The 20,106-nt window shown below is 41.9% G+C and overlaps 1 protein-coding gene across 1 annotated transcript in view; it reads right to left on the bottom strand.

Moving 5' to 3' along the window:
• RICTOR (RPTOR independent companion of MTOR complex 2) overlaps positions 1-20,106 on the bottom strand; it is an 82,044-nt gene that overhangs the window by 23,944 nt on the left and 37,994 nt on the right. The window contains exons 7-21 of the mRNA XM_077347019.1: positions 17,533-17,659; positions 16,194-16,363; positions 14,913-14,980; positions 14,401-14,468; positions 12,383-12,465; positions 10,248-10,335; positions 7,859-7,949; positions 7,259-7,325; positions 7,080-7,160; positions 5,832-5,932; positions 4,744-4,906; positions 4,301-4,402; positions 3,710-3,756; positions 1,650-1,785; positions 605-804 (exon numbers count right to left, since the gene is read on the bottom strand). Of these exons, the coding sequence (XP_077203134.1) occupies positions 605-804; positions 1,650-1,785; positions 3,710-3,756; positions 4,301-4,402; positions 4,744-4,906; positions 5,832-5,932; positions 7,080-7,160; positions 7,259-7,325; positions 7,859-7,949; positions 10,248-10,335; positions 12,383-12,465; positions 14,401-14,468; positions 14,913-14,980; positions 16,194-16,363; positions 17,533-17,659 (1,592 nt within the window). The remainder of the gene's footprint in view (positions 1-604; positions 805-1,649; positions 1,786-3,709; positions 3,757-4,300; positions 4,403-4,743; positions 4,907-5,831; positions 5,933-7,079; positions 7,161-7,258; positions 7,326-7,858; positions 7,950-10,247; positions 10,336-12,382; positions 12,466-14,400; positions 14,469-14,912; positions 14,981-16,193; positions 16,364-17,532; positions 17,660-20,106) is intronic.

A 20,106-nucleotide genomic window follows, 5' to 3' on the forward strand; every position in this document is an offset into this window, starting at 1 on the left:
AATCTCATTATTTGCAGGCAGAAGACACTTCTACAAGCAGAATGGACAAGCTTTTTTTGGGGGGGGGATCTCAAACTGTAGACGCCACCCTCCCACCCACCCCCGTTCAGAGGAGCAGACCATGTTGAAGAGGCACAACTGAAACACGAAGGGGAAAGTAAGAAAGTTTACTTCTGTGAGAATTGTTTTGCTCATGTTAGATAGGATCCAAGCCATGGAATATTTCAGTTGTGGCTTTTATTTTTACTGTCACTTTCGTTAAACAGTCCGGCATTCTGGATTCTTGTAGGTCATTAAATCATGTAACTTAAGTTCACAGAGCTAAGGCAATGTAAAAGGCTCAAAGGGACTCAAAATAACTTTAATGGTATTTGAATACCAGTTTGTTTGGAAGCATGCCTTTGCAGATAAAATCAAAAAATGGCTAACACCTTTCCTTTTAAGCAATGTGCTTACTAACCGCCTCTGCAAGGTTTTGGGATTGAGGGGTGGGGGTGCAGGAGAAGAAAAGATGTCGAATAACTTCAGATCCAGAGAAATATATTGCAGAATGGGGAGGGGGGGACGTTACCGGAGCTCTTTGATAATGCAGAATAGTACTCACCACTGAAATACGTTACACTTTTCAAGCATTTTCACTCCATGGGGATGGCAGGACAGTGTACCAAAAAATAAGAAATAGTGCTGACTGAGAGTGTTAAGTAATCCGTTGTTTTGGAGACTTCGTTCTGGTTTCATTCCAGAGGAAGAATTGAGCCACTGTACAATATCTTTGACCAACTCCTCAAGGTAGTTTTGACCATCCTGATTAAAAGTAACAGGAAAGCAGCAGTTTTAGTTAGTTCTGTGGCTGTTTGTCTGTCCCCTCCTTGCCTCAGATGAAAAACAAAAACACCCATTTCTTTCTCTCTCCAGATACAAGAGATAGACAACTGTTAAGTAGGCCAGTACCAGAGTAAATTACACCAAAGGCAAACCTTGGGCTATTGGAACACATGGGAATGTCTCTAAAACATTTTATCTGTAAATTCAAGAACAATGTATACAATGGATTATTTGAAGGCAGTTAAATTATGTATAATAGAGGAAATATTCAAACATGATTGCCACATGCAAAGATGCTTTTGGAAAGCAAGCTGTGAGCGTCTGATAGGAATTCCTCCGCATGAAAAATGTGGCAAGATCAGCAACAAGCTTGCCTCAAATGATCCTGGAAAACTGTAACTGATTCCCACGGGGATTATGGCAGTCAAAACTGTGTAAACAACCCCTGGGCAGTCCAAGTTCTGTCAGAGCTAACAGTGGCAGGTGAAGCTGCTCCAAAACAGGTTTCTACCAAAGAGATCCCACAGCTTCTGGTCCTTTCCTCGCCAATCAGGTTCTCAGTTTTGTAAACAGACCAACCCACCAGGAAATAGAACACAATGTTGTTTGTTTTATTAATGTAATTTAATGTTTTAGGGCTCTTTCTGGTATACTGCACATTACTTTTTACTGTCTACTGTCTTTGCCTGCAGATGTAACAATAAATATTATGAAATCCTGTTTGACTTTTATATATTTACTGAATGAGACCTAGAACATGCTCCTTCCCCAAAATAATACTTCAGCTCCAGTTAGCTACTGGAACTCAAAAACATCCAACTTGCCTCTTCAGATTCGAGAAGAAATTCAGTAAACTGGCAACCTACAACGGTGAGTTGTTTTGACTTTGGAAAATCCAGATCCAGGTTGGCATACAATTTGCTACTAGGCTTGTAAAAATAGAGCAGTCGTCGTACAAATCTGTATTAAATAGAAGAATAAGGTATTTATCAATGGGTATTTCAGACGACTGCACACATTTGTCTAAAGAGCAGTTTTTCCTCTAAGAGCATGCCAAGAACCAAACAATTTTGCTCTCAAATTTATTTGGAATTTATTTATCATGTATAAATACATACAAATACTCGAGTTGCCCGAGTTATTCAAAACTGTAACCATGAGAAGAGTTAAGAGCTTTCTCGAGGAAGACCAAATTAGCAAAACAATGAAACAAATAATGTATGAATGACCCTAAAAAGAAAGAGCTGCATGAGAAATGTATGCAAAATAATAAAATGAAATTGAGATATTGGGGTGGATCCTAACCTACCTACTACTCCACTGAGGAAAGCTTATTATTTATACAGGTTCTTATATCCCCACTTTCTCTTTTGGCTCAAGGTCAAAGAAAACTTGAGAAACAGAATTATAAAGGAAGTGCCAGTAAAGATACTGGCATGATGCAGAGCCCACACTGTGAAAACTTAAATCACACAAATGTGATAAAGACTTTCCAAAAGAAATGTGAGGCAGCTTGTAAGAACTTCTTCATTCCGCCAACCTCAAAAGCTTTTGCATCCAACTAGATCTGTAAACTCCCTGTTGGAGGGACTATCCTTTCTATGACTGAATCACTACTGTACCACATAACAATTCACAGCTTCAAACTTAGGGATGCTAAATAATGCACATTTGTAGGCCCTATGTAATTTTGCATCAGCTTACAGCCTGGACATTCACAAAGAACAGGACCGGAAAAAGCACTGAAAAGATGCCGGTGGTCATATTGACAGCAATGAACTAATTGGTACTAAAGGCTCTGAGTCACTGAGATAAACAATGCAGTGTTTGTTGCCCATGATAACCGTAACCTGAGATCATTCCGGAGGAAGGAAAGAATGTGGCTACTTGCTCTCAGTTAAAGCAGTAAGAGGGTAAGAGTATTAGCAGAAAAAGAGAGCTGGTGCTTCTGAACGGATAAAACCTTCTAACTTATTAAGCTGGCACAGAAAACCGTGGAACTTAAAGCAAGCCTCGGACAATAACCAGGCCATTAGACTAATGCAAAGCTACAAAAATGTAGATTCAGAACGCAATTATTTGACTTCCCATCATTGTTCATTCAGGAAAAGGAAAACTGGATCTTTAAATCAGTGTTCCCCAACCCAGCGGGCGCACCTCCCTCCTCCCCGTGGCGCGGCGCTTCCTGCGCCAGGAGCGATCGGCCACTTTGGCGACCGATTGCTCATGGTGCAATGAGCGTCGCACTGCAGGGGGAGGAAGCACAGGCGTGCACAAATGCGCCGGCGCAGAGCTGCCACACTGGCACGTTTGCGCCCGCCGACGCCTGCTCCTCCCTCCCCTCTCCCCCGTCCCCGTGCCTCCCTCTCCTCCCCCCGGTCCCCAGCCTGAAAAAGGTTGAGGACCACTGCTTTAAATCACTGCCACGGTCTACGAGAACTCTCTTGCTGGGCCAGCCCCTAGAATCACCTAAGCCTTATCAACTTTTGTCCAGCGGATACTTTATCTACACATATACTGCTCATGGCTTCTGAGGAAGTGGGCTATAACCCAAGGAAGTTTATACTGAAATTATATCTGTCCTTCATGTAACACGCAACACGCTAAAATGGCTACCAGCGCTCACACTGCCGATCGTTTGTGACCTGATAACTCACATAGCCTACTCCCTTTTCTCATCCACATCTACTATTTCTGACAGAAGTATCAGACTGCATGAATGAACTTCCTTCCAGATCTAAAAATCTATGCATTGAAAAATCTTATTTTATAGAGGTAGGTGAAAATCAAATTTACTTTTTCAAAATGCAAACCCCAAGACATATCGAGATATTTTCTGAATCTGGTTATTTCTTTACAAAGATCTATCCAGTCATCTACGTACCTGTGCAACTGTTCATCTTTAAAGTTCCTTAGATTTACATTTGGCCACTAGAAAACAACAGATATAAAATTTTGTAAGCTATAGACCAGTCCTTGATAAGTTGCTCTAACAAGGGACTTTCTGCATACTAGTTTACAGCCAGCCTATATAGGGACTGCATGGCAGTCAGTCATAACATTATATAAAAACTCTGTTTTGTTTAGACATGTTCAACTACAACTGGTTTAAGATTATCTTCTTTTATTTCATTGTTTTCTTTCAATTTAAAAAGGGCTGAATTATTATATTACTTCACTTCTTGGTGTAGAGCCAGCTTGGTGTAATGGTTAGGAGTGCGGACGTCTAATCTGGTGAGCAGGGTTTGATTCCCTGCTCCCCCACATGTAGGCAAGCTGTGTGGCCTAGAGCTCATCACAGACCTGATAGAGCTGTTCTCACAGAGCACTACTGACAGAAACCCTCTCATTTCCACCTCCCTCACAGGATGCCTGTTGTGGGGAGAGGAAAGGGAAGGCGATTGTCAGCCACTTTGAGACTCCTTCAGGTAGAGAAAAGTGGCATATAACAACCAACGCTTCTTCTTCTGCTTACCTTAAGTATGGTCCCTATCAGATTCCAGTTCCAATCAAGGTTCTCTTTGTGGAGAAGAACTTGGCTGTCTCTAAGGTTTGTTGCCAGTGCTTCTTCCGTATCCTGCAACATACCCATAGAGAGGGGGGTGGGGAAACAAAAATATATTTTGCTGCAAGGTAAGCTCCTTGTCAAAGTATACAAATAGGCAGGCTAGGTTTATTTTCATAAGCCAATAATCACCAAACATACACCTAATTTTTCTTTTTTAGAAACAGGACCACACGACACGTTGAAACGTGTAACAAACAGACGCCACCCCCTCTACTTTCCTTCATATATTAGACTTTTTCAATTAATTCCAAGCAACATGGGAGCTCATTCAGATGAAACTGAATGCTGAATTTTTAGGAAACCCATACATTAACAATCTGACATCGCCCGTTCCAGGATAACTGCTCTACCTTTAAAATAAAGATATCCTTCTGCACTCGATATTGATCCCTTTTCTGATGCGTTGAAATGGCTTTCTGAACAATGTGGTCTAGATGAAGGCTGTATGGTTTAGGTCCTCGTTTTTTCATCTCATGAAAGCGTTTTAAGCAATTCAGTGCGGCGCTGGCTCGCCTATTGAGGAAAAATATGTTCATAACAGGAAAATTCCTTCGTCAGCATTAAAACATGAAGTCTACAAACTTGATCTATATATGCTAGCCATAACAATGACCTTGTGAAGAACCAAAGAGGAAAAGAAATAATGCTGCTTGTAGCTAATGGGGCAAGTGAATGGGGCAAAAATTAAATCTTAAAGCACCTGTATCTTTAAAAAAATTATCCCCCTAAGGATGCCTTTTTTAATGTTATTTTTCATCTCTGAACATGTGTATTTGCTGGTTTGGTTTTAAAAAAAAAACGGATTCAGCAGTTTCTTTCCTTTCATGCAAGGCCTGGCAAACTTCACAATGTAAACCAAAGTTTCAACACTAGAAGGCTACTGTATCATATACTTTTTTTAGGTGTCCAGAAGCACCTTTAAGACCAATAAAGATTTATTCAAGGCATGAGCTTTCGAACTACTGGACTCCAATGTTGTTGTGCTACTTCAGACCAACATGGCTCCTCCTTTGAATCTATTTTTGGGTGTGTGTGTGGGGGTTTGTATGTGTTTTAATTCATGAACCTGCTGAACCTTCCACTAGGACGTGCTCAGAAAACACGCCTTTGTTAGAATCATAGAATCATAGAGTTGGAAGGGGCCATACAGGCCATCTAGTCCAACCCCCTGCTCTACGCAGGATCAGCCCTAAGCATCCTAAAGCATCCAAGAAAAGTCTGTATCCAGACTTTGCTTGAAGACTGCCAGTTAGTAGCTGTTCCCCAAGGTATGTAACTCAGGATACAATGCTAAATACGTAAACTCTCAGGAACATGAATTGAGGCAAATTACATGCTGTAAAAAAGAAGGCTTCACAGAAATGTCCATTCAGTCTGCAAATCTGTCTACAACTTAGCACTGCATGTATTTTATTTTTTTAAATAAAAGTATGCTTACAGTCTTTTCTCCTTTTCAATGTCAAAAGAAGCTGCCATGTTCATTAATGTCGGTAAGCAATGCAAGTGGTGGCTGTGACAATGGGGAAGAATGGTGTTTGCCTGGAAAACAGAAGCAGCCTCACAGGTTTTGGTTTTTCTAATGAAGCCCAAGTCCCCCCGACACCGAAGACATAGTTAAGTTGAACCGAATGCAGAGTTATGGGGAAACCGAATCTCAGACAAAGCCAGCTTAATACAAAGTCCCAATGAAGAGGACATTTGGAATCTGAAAATGAAGGACAAGCATCGCTCCTTCTAATTTCCTATAGTTACTGTAGACTTGGGTGTTACTTGTAACATCACTCTGGGGCTCAGTTCAGACATACTGGCAAACTATGGTTAGCTGCAACATAAACAGCTCTGGAAGAAGTGTAAGGTTGTGCGATCCCTTTGCTCCCATAGGCAACAAAAATAATTATTTTCAAGTAAACCAGGATTCCAAACAATGGTTTATTTCCAGATTAGAAGCCCGGCACAGGAAAAAAGGACAAACCATGGCTTGCAATTAAAGCAAGTTGCTGTTTTCTGCAAAACAGGTCAATTCTCTAAATCCTGGCTTCAAATTACACCTGAGCCAAGCCTGGTTTAAAAAACAAAACAAAGTAACCTAACAGATATTTTCAGTTAATTATCAAATCACTACAGCTATAAACTTTACAGCCAACCTTTTCTAAGAAAACATATAAACAGCCTGCAGAAATGCAGTAGCATAACTGAACACTCATTATTCAAACTAAAGGTACTTTTAGACTGTAAGGCTGTACTCTTGTCCCCTGTGACTATATTACAATGATCCAGAGATCACCATCAACACCAAACACCATAAGACAAGCAGAGGAAGTGGGATGCCTAGATTAAGATGACCAGATTGTCCCACTTTAGGAGGGACATCTGGGGGTACCTGGCAAATTGTACTTATGTTGAAATTAAAAAAATATATTACTATACTATGCATTCTATGAAACTTTTTGTTGCTCCATATAGACCAGATTTTTAATCAAGAATCTCCCCTCCCGGTCAACAGTGTCCCGCTTAACCAATGTTAAAATCTGATCACATTAGCCTAGATGAAACTGCACCCCTGCCTCAACTATTCCTCTAAAAATTATTTTCTTGCCACCAGTCCCTGGAGATGAAATGCAACCTTAAAGTGAGTTCCAGGGTAAAAAATGGAACCGGTTTTTAAAAAGAAAAAGTCCAGTCTTACCATATGCAAAAGTTCACCCAGTAAGATGGTTGCTCGGACAGATATGTGGTCATTGCTGCTTGTGATCACTTCGACCAGGCCCTGAAGGAATTAAGACAAGGACGTCTGCAACAGCCCATTCCACTGACGCTGCTTGACAAAGCCGTATTAAATGGTTTAAATTTAAAATCCTGACTTACTTCTAAGAGTCCGTTTGTAATGAAAGCAGAGAGAATGAGCGCCAAGTAATTGTCCATGAGGTCAGGTCTAGATAAATGCAAGACAAGGGGGACAAAAATCAGCTCTTGATTCATTGTATTTAATAACAACAGCATTATTTTTATTGCTTGCCCTTCCTAGCTGGTAACAAGATCAAAACATAAAAAATAACAAATTTTATAAATTAAAACAATATATACACATATAAATTATGTTATATTAAGAGCCACCTCCTTACTGGGGGGGGGGGTAGTTTATACGGGGCAGATCAGTTTTGTGGGTGGGGTTCTTAGACAGGGAGGCCAGAATTTCTCAGTTAATTTTCTGGCCTCACCCACAGGCCTGGTGGAACAGCTCCATCTTTCAGGCCCTTCATAATTGTTGGAAGTAGTGGAGGATCCTGATTTCACCAGGGAAAGCATTCTACCAGCCTTCTTTCAGGCCACATTCCAACTCTCAAAGCAGCTTATATAGATATAAAACAGCATAAGAGTTTAAAATCACTACGAAAGGCTGCATTTTGCGTTCCAATGCTGATGGGAAAAGTGGTACGGCAAGTTAAGCCTTTTCACCATAAATACCTGGATCTGGCTCGGTGAGGTAATATAATTTTAGCTTCTGCAGCTACAAAGCCATCAGAAAGCCTCCAACTGTCTTGAAAGCGACTGGGATCTGAAACAAGAAAATACCAAGTAGGAGGAGAAAAGGAAAGAAATGGCCCTGTTCTACACCACGGTTACACAATTCAAGTGTTTTGGTTTTTACTGTTATTGTCTTTCCTTGTTTCCCAAATGCTAGCCTTTGCTCTTGTGAGACAAACTGTGTGAACAATAAAGGGACCCAGTATCAAGTGCGGTTCGGCCGCCTCGGTGACCACCGAAGTCCGAAGCCAGCACTGCAGCACAGAGAGGAGGGGCGGTGGTCTCCTAAGTGCCACCTCAGGCTTCAGTGATCACTAAGGCAGCCAAACTGCACTGAAGCGCTCAACCCTAGTAAGCTTCTAGAGGCCTTTGTGTCTTTTCCTTATGCTCAAAAGGACAGAGGCCCTGGTCACTCTTCTTCTGTTCGGCTCATGCTGATCACACTGGATTCGTGTTTATTTTGCCCTTCCTGAGCACCACTTCTAAGGTCACCCCAGCTCACTACACACACACAATTGGTGCCATTGTTATGAAATGAGAAAAATATTCTGAGCGAAACAAAGTTCTTTTCAAAATTAATTTCCTGCATTCAGAAGACAACCCCCAAAATATAAGGCTTCACAGTTAAGTTAGCAACTTTTTTTTTTGGGGGGGGGGATACCCAGAGTTTAATTTCAAAGCATTTATTATTATTATTATTATTATTATTAGATTTATTTCCCGCCTCTCCCGATAGGCTCGAGGCGGGTCACAACAACTAATCCCATTAAAATTCCCATTAAAATATCAATCTACTAACTAACATGGCAGCTAAAAATCCCATCCCTCCCCCAATTATTAAGAGGTGAAGAGGAAAGGATTTGACTTTCTTGTCATTGCTACCCTATGGTCTTGTCTCCATTGGTGCTCTTTACAAAGGTTCATAGCATTTAAAAAGGGCACAGGATTAAAGGAGCAAAAAAGGGGAGACCAACTAGCAGCTTACTCAGAAAAGTACGTGTTGTATGACCTTTCTAATGCCCCCATTTATACCTTCTCTATTCATTATTCCCGCATTGATCGGGGCAATTGGGGCAGGCTAGTTGGTCAGCCTATGGTACTAAGCAGGAAACCAACAATAACAATATCTATCCCACTGCAGAGAAGTAAAATCTTCCTCAAGGAGACACCATATTATTATTTTGAATTTAAATATTTATATGATGTACTGCTCCCAAAAATAACATCACTTCATCAAAACAGCCTACACAATAACAAAAACCATACAAATCCCGAGAGAGCAACAAGCAATGAAAAACATTAACATCACTAAAACAGCAAGCAATAATACTATGACTGAAAGTAGAAAAATGTTGTCAGGAGAACTCTACATAAACCAGCTAACTGCAACATCCGTAAAATCTAGAAACCTGTCTTATAGACCAACTCCTATCTAGCCAGCAATCAATTCTGGAACTCCAGACTAGAACTGACCTGGAGTAGACCTCAGACCAAATAAGTCTGGGAGAATCCCCAAGGCAAGCATAAACAAACCTGGAGGGTCTTTGGCCATGTAATTTCTCCCTCCCCACTCCTTCATGCAGTCTGAAAATTAAAACACCTCCATGACAAACCACAACTGTTTTCCCACCTGAACCAATAGTAATCACTTCTAACTGTTCAGTTTCATCCTGTATTAAATCAGACTATAAATCATCCAATTTGTACCATGGTTTACTGCAGTCGTGCTCAACCAGAGTTACTCTAGAGCAGTGGTTCTCAACCTGGGGGTCGGGACCCCTTTGGGGGTCGAATGACCCTTTCACAGGGGTTGTGGCAGGGCAAGCAGCTTTGCTGGGGGGGGACACCATCCGCACAACAGCCTTGCGGGGTAGATAAAGATGGAGCATTCGTCTGTCTGGAGCAGCAGAAAAGAACGAGATCGGCTTGGTGTGACAAGAGGCAGAGCTGAACTGAGAAACCCTGGGGAAAAAAACCCATTTATATACAATCATGAACAATGGGTCTTCATGCCATTGGTCAGTTTCGGTTTAACACTTGTATGATTTTATGGTTGGGGGTCACCACCACATGAGGAACTGTAGTAAAGGGCACTAGGAAGGTTGCAAACCACTGCTCTAGAGCCACAGAGGCTTCTACTGTCATGTCTGAGCCAGGCCTTGGGGATGACTCCAGCTTTACCTTGCTAGCATGAGGGCTGTGTGTAGGCACAAGAAAAGGAAATATTACCAGTGAGGAAGACAATTATGAATGCATCCCACTCAGCCACAACACGTCATCAGTGGGAGGAAAGATATGAAAAAAACATACACACAGGCTGAATACTAACCTACACTGAGAAGTGCTTCTATAAATTCTTCTGTCACAACAGGAAGCGGGAGGCGAAATATATCATAAAGAACTTCAAGTAGGCCCCGCTATAAACAAAATGGGAATACGGTCACAAAAGTCAATACCGCTTCAGTGGAAATGCACAAGTCAGTAAGTCAAACCGCTTATAGGATTTCAGTACTCCTTTAAGAATTGTCTAAAGAAACAAAGGTGCACAATAACTGCATTGTTTCCCTTCTATCCTTTAAGTTTTTAAAATTTATTTATCTATTACATTAGATTTTTTTACCTGCCACTCCAAGCAAACTGGCTCGTGGCGGGTTAAGGTGAAGAAGAAGAGTTGGTTCTTATATGCCACTTTCATATGCCACCTTCAGTGAGGGAGGTGAGGCTGAGAGAGCCCTGATATTCCTGCTCAATCAGAACAACTATCATTGCTGTGGTAAGCCCAAGGTGGCTGCATGTGCAGGAGTGGGGAATCAAACCTGGCTCACCAGATTTGAAGTCTGCACTCCTAACTATTGCATCAAGGTGGCCAGCACCTATGGGCCAGGACAGAAACCAGCTTGGTATGGGGCAAGCACCACAGTTTCCTCTAAAAATTCCAGGAGCTGATCCACAGTAGCCCTTTCAACCACCTTACCCAGAAACACAAGATGAGAGACTGGGTGGTAGCTGGCCAGGTCCTGTGGATCAAGCAATATTTTTTTTCCAATAAAGGCAGACATTCGCACCCTTCAGCACCCCATGGATGCATCCCTTGTGCATGCATCCCCTTGGCAAAATGAGTCATTATGGGAATGGGGGGATGTTTGCAAGTTATCTGAGGTCCAAGCCAAGTGAGATCACTAGATGAGGCCATGGGTCACCTGCTTTGTACAAGCCCATGCATGCCAAGGGGGCAGGGGAGAGGAGAGGGGAATCTGGGCTCTCTTGAAACCTATAATGATGGTCCCTCCACATGTAGGCACTATTGCTCCACTACAATGAAACACTTCTACCTTTTAAAAGTTTCATACTTAGCAGCAAGGGCAACTGATTTAAATTTTAAAAATTGAATTTAGTACCCCCAGTCCCTAAAAGTCACAGTGTAGCTTGACCACAATCTAGCCCAGCCTACCTCCAGCGCAAACTATGATTACAGTGAGAGTGTAATTTAGGCATCATCCAAACCTCTTGGTGGCACTGCACATTCAGTACAATGAAAAACAACTACCTGATATTGAGGAATTATCAGTAGAATATCATCGCAATATTTTATTATAGAATATATACTGTGCTTCTATGCTGCTTGTTAAAAACATAGCCATAATAAAGCATGGCTTTCTTATTATTTGCCTTCATGCAGTTTTACTTCCAATTAACTACTGAAAAGATCAATATGCCTGCTTCAAGACAGAAATGTGAAGTTATAATTACAACGCAATGGAATTAACTTGATGAAACACAACCTGGTCAAACACTGAGTCCAGTTGTACTCTGAAGACCAATGGTTTAATTCTGGACATACGTTTTCATATACTTCTTAAAGCCTTACATAGAGGCATGTGGTTGGGGGGAGGGGAGGTTAGTTGCCAGGAAGGGCTAGTTAACGTCAAGATGCATAAGTAACAAAAAATGTTGGAGAACATTTCAATCTCCCAGGGTACTCCGTGGGGGACCCTCCAAATCACAGTTTTATTGCAAAGGAATTTCAGGAGACTGCAGAATTAGAAGTTATTATGCATAATTAGAAGTTATTACAGTACTCGGCATAATGGAATCCCCACGACTTAACAGAGATAGCGAGTTCTATTATACACATGCTAAGTCACTCAGTTTTCACTTATACCCAGAATTCAATTTTGTTGGTCTTCAAGTTGCCGCTACACTCAAATTTAGTTCTCCCAGCTCTTTTATCATCTCTATATGCTAATTTGCTGCTATCCATAGGTTTTACCAACTATGTTAATCCAATCTTAGCTATACTTATCACTGTTATTTATGCCTCTTGACTCTAACTAGCCTTTCTGTGCAACTAATGCCCCCCCCCCTTACTTACAGTCTGTTTCACTGTATCTAAAGTAAAAAGAAAACTGAGTAACACCTACAAAGGGATATACAATTTAAGAGCTCTTCCTGTAAAATACATACCCGGATTTCCATGTTAGGTATGCACAGCACACCAATAAGAGACTGGATCCCAGAATTCCCAGGCTTGCACAAACTGATAATGCCTAAAAGAAAAGTAAATGTGCAGTTACACAACAGCAGTGAAGGACTCTCACTTGCAGATGTCTAGGACTGGAGTTACTTATACAAGGATAGTGCCTGAATAATCCTGCATGAAGTTCAGAGTATTTTTACTATCATGAGCAGTATGTGTATCATCACTGCATTAATAATATTTAAAAATGTAGCTTAGAGAGGCTGAGAAAGTGTCTTTATCTGGAATGAATATAGCACCATTATTGCCTTTTCCATGCTAGCTAAGGGAACTGAGCCCAATTAGAAAATGTATTACAGCGCAGAGCTCTGATGGATCAGAACAAGGGTTAATCTAGACCAGGTGAAGCCAAACTGTGGCTCTCCAGATGTCTATGGACTACAATAACCAAGGGCCTCTTGGGAACTGCAGTCCATGGGCATCTGGAGAGCCACAGTTTGGCCACCCCAGATCTAGACCATGACTAAGTTTCCAGCAGTGGTAACTGGATAGCTTAAAAGCAGGGCATGACCGAATTGTCTGGCCCTCTTCGCTTCTAGTGTCTCAGAATAGCGCTAAACCTGGAGGCATCGTTAAATTATAGTGCTGTTAGTAGTCCAGAGCATTTCATGTAATTGAGCACTCTCGTTCCAAAGCCATTTAAAGCTAGTGCCCATCAACACATCTTACGGCTATTAATTCCATAATTATGAGAAGATACAAGAACCGCTTTCATTACATACCAGAATCTACCAACAATAATTTAATTTGGTGATTCTGAATTCTAGTATCATGGGCAGTGGGATTCTTTATCCATTTTCCCTCCTTAACGTCTTTCCTTGGAAGTCTTCCCAGCATTCCTTTTTATTTTATTTAATTAATTTTATTTATTATATTTTTTTTGAAACTGATTGGCAGGAACCGCATATGGATATACCGCAGAGTTATTTATTTATTTTTATTTATTTTGATATTTATATAGCGCTGCTCTCAAATGTCTCGCGGCGGTTTACAGAAATTCATAAGAACAATAAAATCCCATTAAAAAACCATTAAAACATAATTAAAACACAATATCATGATGGGGGATAATGAATATGTAACCCCTCCCCCCCCCCCCCCCCCCGTCCAGCAAAGGTCTCTTACTCTCTATCTGGGAGTGAGGGATTTAGGTAATTGTATTGTGGTCATTTCATTTTGGGTCCCTTTCCTGATATCCCACATGTGGAATGACGTCTTCTTGCTGCTTCTGCACAGTGAACTTACTTCTTCATGATCTTCATTTTTACATTTTATTGGCCATTCCAACGGTTGAGAAATCCATTAGATCTCACTTCTGATTTCAGATCATTTTTGCTAAGCACCATGACAACCCGATTTCTTGCTCCATTCCATTTTTATTCATACTTTATCTTTTTTTAAAAATTTAACCAGTCAGCACTTCCTCCAAATTTGTGACAACCGATGTAGACTTCTTTTTGATTAAAATGTCAACAATACCACATCTGAATCCTTTAACTCTCGTGTAAATGGCATCCACATTTTTCATCCTTCAGTGTAATCTCCCGAACTTTCTCTTACATCATCTGGATCCAGCTTAGTTCTTCAGACACCCACCCAAGCCCACCCCAAGTGTTTTCCACAATAATAAACCTGGAACAACTTTGATAATTCATATTCAATTACACAGAAGAATGGAATTTGGTACTGGTGCAGAATTCAACATCCATTTGTTTTTTTAAAAGGAATGTCTAGACTCCAATTTCAGACATTTCAGTAGATACTGCTGGCACGTTTAAAGTCTATTGTCAAAGAACCAGACTGCCTTAAAAAAAAATCAAGCCAAAATTCTCAAGATGATGTATTTTGCAATCAATAGCAAATTCCACACTTCTTCTCCACACTCAAAATAGGGTACTTTTACAGTTATTTAACTTGCGCTTCAAAGTGGAAACTGAAAACTTACCAGCCCAAGAACGAAATGCCGCTACTATCCCCATTTTGCTTGCTGAGAGCCGGGCTTCTCTGTCCTCTCTGAGGTGGGAAAGAAGATTATGCAAAGATACTGATCTACTGTATACTGATACAAAGATTCATGATCTACTGTTCATTAAAATGGTATGCCTAATGAGTGTAAGATAACTTTAAAAAAGACTCAAGTTCTTTACTACAAACCTATTACTCACAAAAACTTTAAAAAAAACATTCAAAACTGAGAATGTTCACAACCAAACACAAAATATTCTGCCTGTCAATGCAACCCAAACTCAGATCACTCAAGCCAGAGTTCTAGATCACTACTGGGCTCTAGTTGTTAATATGAGTATTTTACATGCATGCTTCAATTCAGCCCTTCTTAGGTAAACAAGTCATGCAGATCAGCTCATTAGTAAAAATTTACTGACCTAGTCCAAGGGTACTTTGGAAGTTTTAAATAAATACCTTGAGCCCAATGTCTACTAAAGAGTAGCTACTTACTTGAGCTGTCCCTCTGCAGTGTCTGGATTGTGCCTGTAGTGAAAGTCTGTGTATGGCGCTAAAATCCGCTGCAAGGAGGACGGTAAAGGGTTAAAGTCACTTCTAGCGCCACTACTGTATACAGTTTTTGCTGACATCCATCGTTACACTATTTGTTTAAAAAGCAATTAAAACACTGCCTTTTCCTTCAAGACACAGGCTCATTGTATTGGTTATGAGTCACAAATTATGGAGGCAGAGCTTCCAAGCCATCAGCTGTACTGTACAAAACAATAGGTGCAATCTGCACTGCCTGCCTTTCCTTATCTCTATATTACTTGACTGCACTAGGCAAATTTTATTTGTACTACAGCCATGTGCAAAACATTTAAAATATGGATAATGCACCTCTCCATTTACACTGTACTACAGTGCTGCTTTCCATATATAAACGGATCGACCAGGCTGCTTTCTTTTTAAAGTTCATACGGGGAAAACTACTAAGAGACCCATTTCTGACCTCTGAATCAATCCTCTGTTAAACAGACAGATGCCAAACTAACAACCTTGCAGTGGGTTGGCAGCTTTGAAGAGCTTCCTCTACAAAATTTTTCATTACACAAAAACTCCTGAAATAAAGCGACTAATGACAGAGCCAAGAAATCCAGCTTGTAACCAGCTTTCATCTTTTTTATAGGAAGGTGCAGTCATAGTGAGATGCAGCCTGTTATCAAATGACAACTGTTTGAAAAATTCTATGTGGAATGGGCATTTCTTTCTCTAAAAATAGAACTTCTGCCACAGTGTTCAGCCGTCTCAGTCACCCTTTCTCAACTTGTTCACTGTTGAGAAACCCTTGAAACATTCTTCAGGCTTCGAGAAACCCCAGAAGTGGCCCAATTGTGCAGAAATTAATGAGAAGCATAGGTGTGCACCCATCCACCTTGGGCCCTTCCCTTTTCCCACTCCCTCCAGGCCCATCATTGGCCATTTTGAGAGGGGGAGGGCAGGTTAACATGACCACATATGGTCATATCACCTGAGAAATGTTTTAACACATTTTAAAAATATATTTTAAAAATAAATGAACCCCCACCCATTCGGGAAACCCTTCCAAGGCCTTCACAAAACCCTGGTTGAGGAAGTCTGGTCTCAGTCATCAGCTCATTAGTTAGGAAGTTAAAACTAACCAAATAATATGAAGACAATAATTCTGCAGAGCCCACTAGGGTTTTCAAAAAATGTATCCGTATATCTGTACAGAAGAGCAGAGGTATACTAAAAACGAACAACAGCTCCTACCTCTAGCTCGACATCTGCTCGCACGTACTGCCGAGTCTTTGGGTGATTGAGAAGATGCAAGACAGTTGTTATGAGAGCTTCGTTTATGCGACTTAACTGGCAATCAATCACATTCTTCAGAATGGTACTAAGACCGCCCCGAAGAGCGACTACTTCTGGATTCTGAATGGCTGGAAGAGCAGAACGATACGATTAATGAGAATGCTGTTACTTTTAGAAGGCGCTCTGAAACAGAACCACCACCTGCATGTCTCTGACAGTATGCTCATGATCACATAACACCTCAAAGCACATATGTAGAAAGAGATTCATTACTCATCTTAAGCCAACAGACTTGGGAGGAAGGCAAGGTGGATGCAGCTGAGCACTCAGCAAAAATATTTTCCTTTGCTATAAAATGTTTTGTCCAGAACACAAAACGAGGCAGACATTAGTCAACTGAACAAACTTTTCCTACTATTTTGTTCAATACGCCTTCTTCATCAGCTGCAGGGAGTTGTCGGGGAGAAGTCACTTTGAGACTCCTTCAGGTAGTGAAAAGCAGGGTAAACCCCCCCCCAATTCTTCTTAATTTCATATTTGCTTTCAAAAAGGATGCCAAAAACTCCTTTGGGCGGGGGGAGGATGTTAAAAACTTTACAGGTGAAATGGTGACCCAAGTGATGGGGGCAGGGAGACAGAAGGAACACACAAAACTCAGTTGTTCACCATCCTCCAACTTTTAGTTTGCTAAATTGTCTGTACTGAGTCTCTAGTTAATCATAGAATCATAGATCCCAGTCTCATAGATCCTAGTCTCCAGTTAATCATAGAATCATAGATTCCCCCTCCCCCTTATTGTTCTTTGTGACTAGGATAAATCCATGCCTGAACACATCTGCTGCAGTCATTGCCTGCAGTAGATTCTATGATCCGGCTAGGGTGTGCTTTTGTTCTTGGAACCCCCACCCCCTCCTCTGCACTGCTTTAGAAAGTCTTAAATGATTTTCCTTCATGCTGAAGGTCACCATGCAGCAAGAGAAATGTAAAACAAACCAAAGTAGAGCATGAATTTAGATTTGGGGCAATCCAATGAGCTCTAACGGAAGTGGCTGTTAAAACGGAATAAACTAACACTAGGAGGTAACACTGTTAATGGCTATGAACAAAAATAGTTGAAGATATGACTTCTCATAGAGCCACGATTAACAGACAGCAGGGAGAACAAACAGAAGAAGGCTATCTACAACAGCTTGGCTGAAATTTCTGGCTGGTCACTAAGGAAAGCAGAATACTGGAACACAGGTCAATCAAGGAATAACTCTGGAATACTTTCTCCCACCTTGCAAAAGATGCTTACCTAGTTCACAGATAATAGCAATACATGCTCGGACCATCCTATCCCTCTCCTGAAGGCCGTCATTCCCAACTGCTATCAAGGAATTGGTAACAGAACTAGGAAATAATGAAGCATTCACAGTGATCATCTGTGGAAATCAAAGAGAGAAACAATGTTACAGGAATCTATGCACTTCATTTCCAGTAAGATAATGGAACAAGTCGGTTTGAGATTAAATTATGTATAGTTCTTCTCAGTACAGTTTACCATTCTGCATCACTGTATCACACTCCTTGTTTAGAATCTCCTTCTGGAAAAGGCAAATAGATTCCTCATCACTTACAAGGGAAGCAGTAAGAGTAAGGGGCTACGGAATACCTTTTGGCCGCCTTGTTCAATTTAGGAATCGCAACGAAGTGAGAACTTTCAGTCATTACACAATATTTGGAAGTGCTCTTGTGAAATAACTCTTCCTAATAATTCAAATCTGTCTCTCCAAAGCAGTGGTCCCCAACCTGCGGTCCGCGGTCTGGTGCCGGGCCGCAAAGGCCAGGGCGCCGGGCCACGGTTCCCTCTCCCCGCCCCCCCCCTGCAGTAAAAAACTTCCCCGGGCCGCAAGCTTGCGGCCCGGGAAGCTTCTCACTGCGGAGGGGGGAGGGAATCATGGCCGCGCTGCACATCGCGCATGTGCGGCCCGGCCGCACATGTGCACATGCGCCATGCGTGGCCGAAATCGTGCATGTGCAGCACTTTCGCACATGCGCAAAAGTGCTGCACATGCGCGATTTGGCCACGCATGTGCGCTGCGAACGCTGGCAGGGGCTCATAGGAATTGTAGTCCATGGACATCTGGAGGGCCGGCGTTTGACTACCCCTGGTTTATACAATGGTGTGGCTTGTTTTTCTTAAAAAGCTACTGCTTTGTAAACCATGACCTGTCATCCACAGAACAGGAAGCTCTTACAGAGGAGGGCCCACCTACATTTAACTAATTCTTGTATGATGGCAGGAACAGGTTTATACTGACCATGGGTGGCAGGGATGTATAAAGAAGTGAACTCTCACAGCTAGCAGGGCAGAAAAATAGAAGGGCACTATAATGCTCTGCTATATACAGCCTCATCTACTGGAAACACACTCCGAAGCACCTTGCGTACTATTTTACAGGTATCCACTACTGCAAACGGCAGCAACTTGAGTAATTTCCTCAATAAAGTCTTTGAAATAAGCTTTGCAAACATTCCTTTGGAGCTGCAGAGTAGGATAGCAGGAGGACAGACCCCCCCCCCCACACACACACCATTGCAGGTCAGCATGAACACATAATTAAATCCTTCTTGACTTTCAGAGTCCTTCCTTCCTTCCCTCCCTCCCTCCCTCCCTCCCTCCCTCCGTGATTGGTGGAGCCTCTCGGCCTATATGCTGCTGTAGGTGCCACTGAATTTTTTGCTTTGTTTATAATATGTTTCCACTCTTGGCGACTGATGGCGGTAGTTTTGGCCATGTAGATAGTCAATCACTGGTTTCTGGGGTCTCCCTCAATCTGTTTGAGCCATGTTTTCTTTGGCACCAGCTGTTGGATCTTCCATTCAGTTCGTCATTCTTGCCAGAGGGGTTTATGAGGCAGTCTGCTGGTGTTCAATCTGCAGACATTGCAGTCTGTGCTTTTGGATTTGTTCTTTAATTTGTGGGTGGGTTGTCCCATTTTGTCCCTGAGATGGCTTTTTAATATTGTGCAAAACTCTTAAATCTCTGATGTTGCTTACAGGATGCTTTTGAAATTGGCTTACTACTCCAACTTTAAAATATTCACTGGGATACTACAAAAACAGCCGGTACATTGTCAAGCAGGTTAAAAGCAGCAGGGAGATGAAACTGAAAAGGCTTTGCTCTCAGTGCCACAAACAGGGCTTGCTTTGTTTAATACAATCATCAATTTATCTACTGCTCAACCATGGCTCCATCTGCAGATACTCCAATCCACAGACCACGGCCATAATGACAGGAGACATTTGGCAGAGAAATCTGAAGCCGTCACAGAAAAAGGGTAAGCGGATTAAAATACAACAAAACTGACCGCTCCTGCAGCAAGGGTGGCAGGAAGAAGACTGGCAGCCTTGTGGGCCCCCCACTGCACAACTGGATCACAGTGTTTCCAGGTAGAGGCTGCCAATGGAAGGAAGGAAGGAAGGAAGGAAGGAAGGAAGGAAGGAAGGAAGGAAGGAAGGAAGGAGGGAGGGAGGGAGGGAGGGAGGGAGGGAAGGAGGGAGGGAGGGAGGGAGGGAGGGAGGGAGGGAGGGAGGGAGGGAAGGAAGGAAGGAAGGAAGGAAGGAAGGAAGGAAGGAAGGAAGGAAGGAAGGAAGGAAGGAAGGAAGGAAGGAAGGTTGAATGCTGGGAGCTGATAAAGGTGGGTTGGCTCAGGGGTAAGAAAGAGACAAGGAAGCAGGGAAAGGGGTGTAGGTATGGGAGCTTTCATGGAAGAGAAAGGAAACAGAGGTCTTCTAAACCACAATCCCAACTTTTCACTCTATATTTTGATCACTGTTTGCAACAGACTAACTGGACTTCATCACCTCATTCAAGGGCACTTCATGT

This window comes from Paroedura picta, chromosome 7, assembly GCF_049243985.1.
Source record: "Paroedura picta isolate Pp20150507F chromosome 7, Ppicta_v3.0, whole genome shotgun sequence".
Taxonomy (NCBI): domain Eukaryota; kingdom Metazoa; phylum Chordata; class Lepidosauria; order Squamata; family Gekkonidae; genus Paroedura; species Paroedura picta.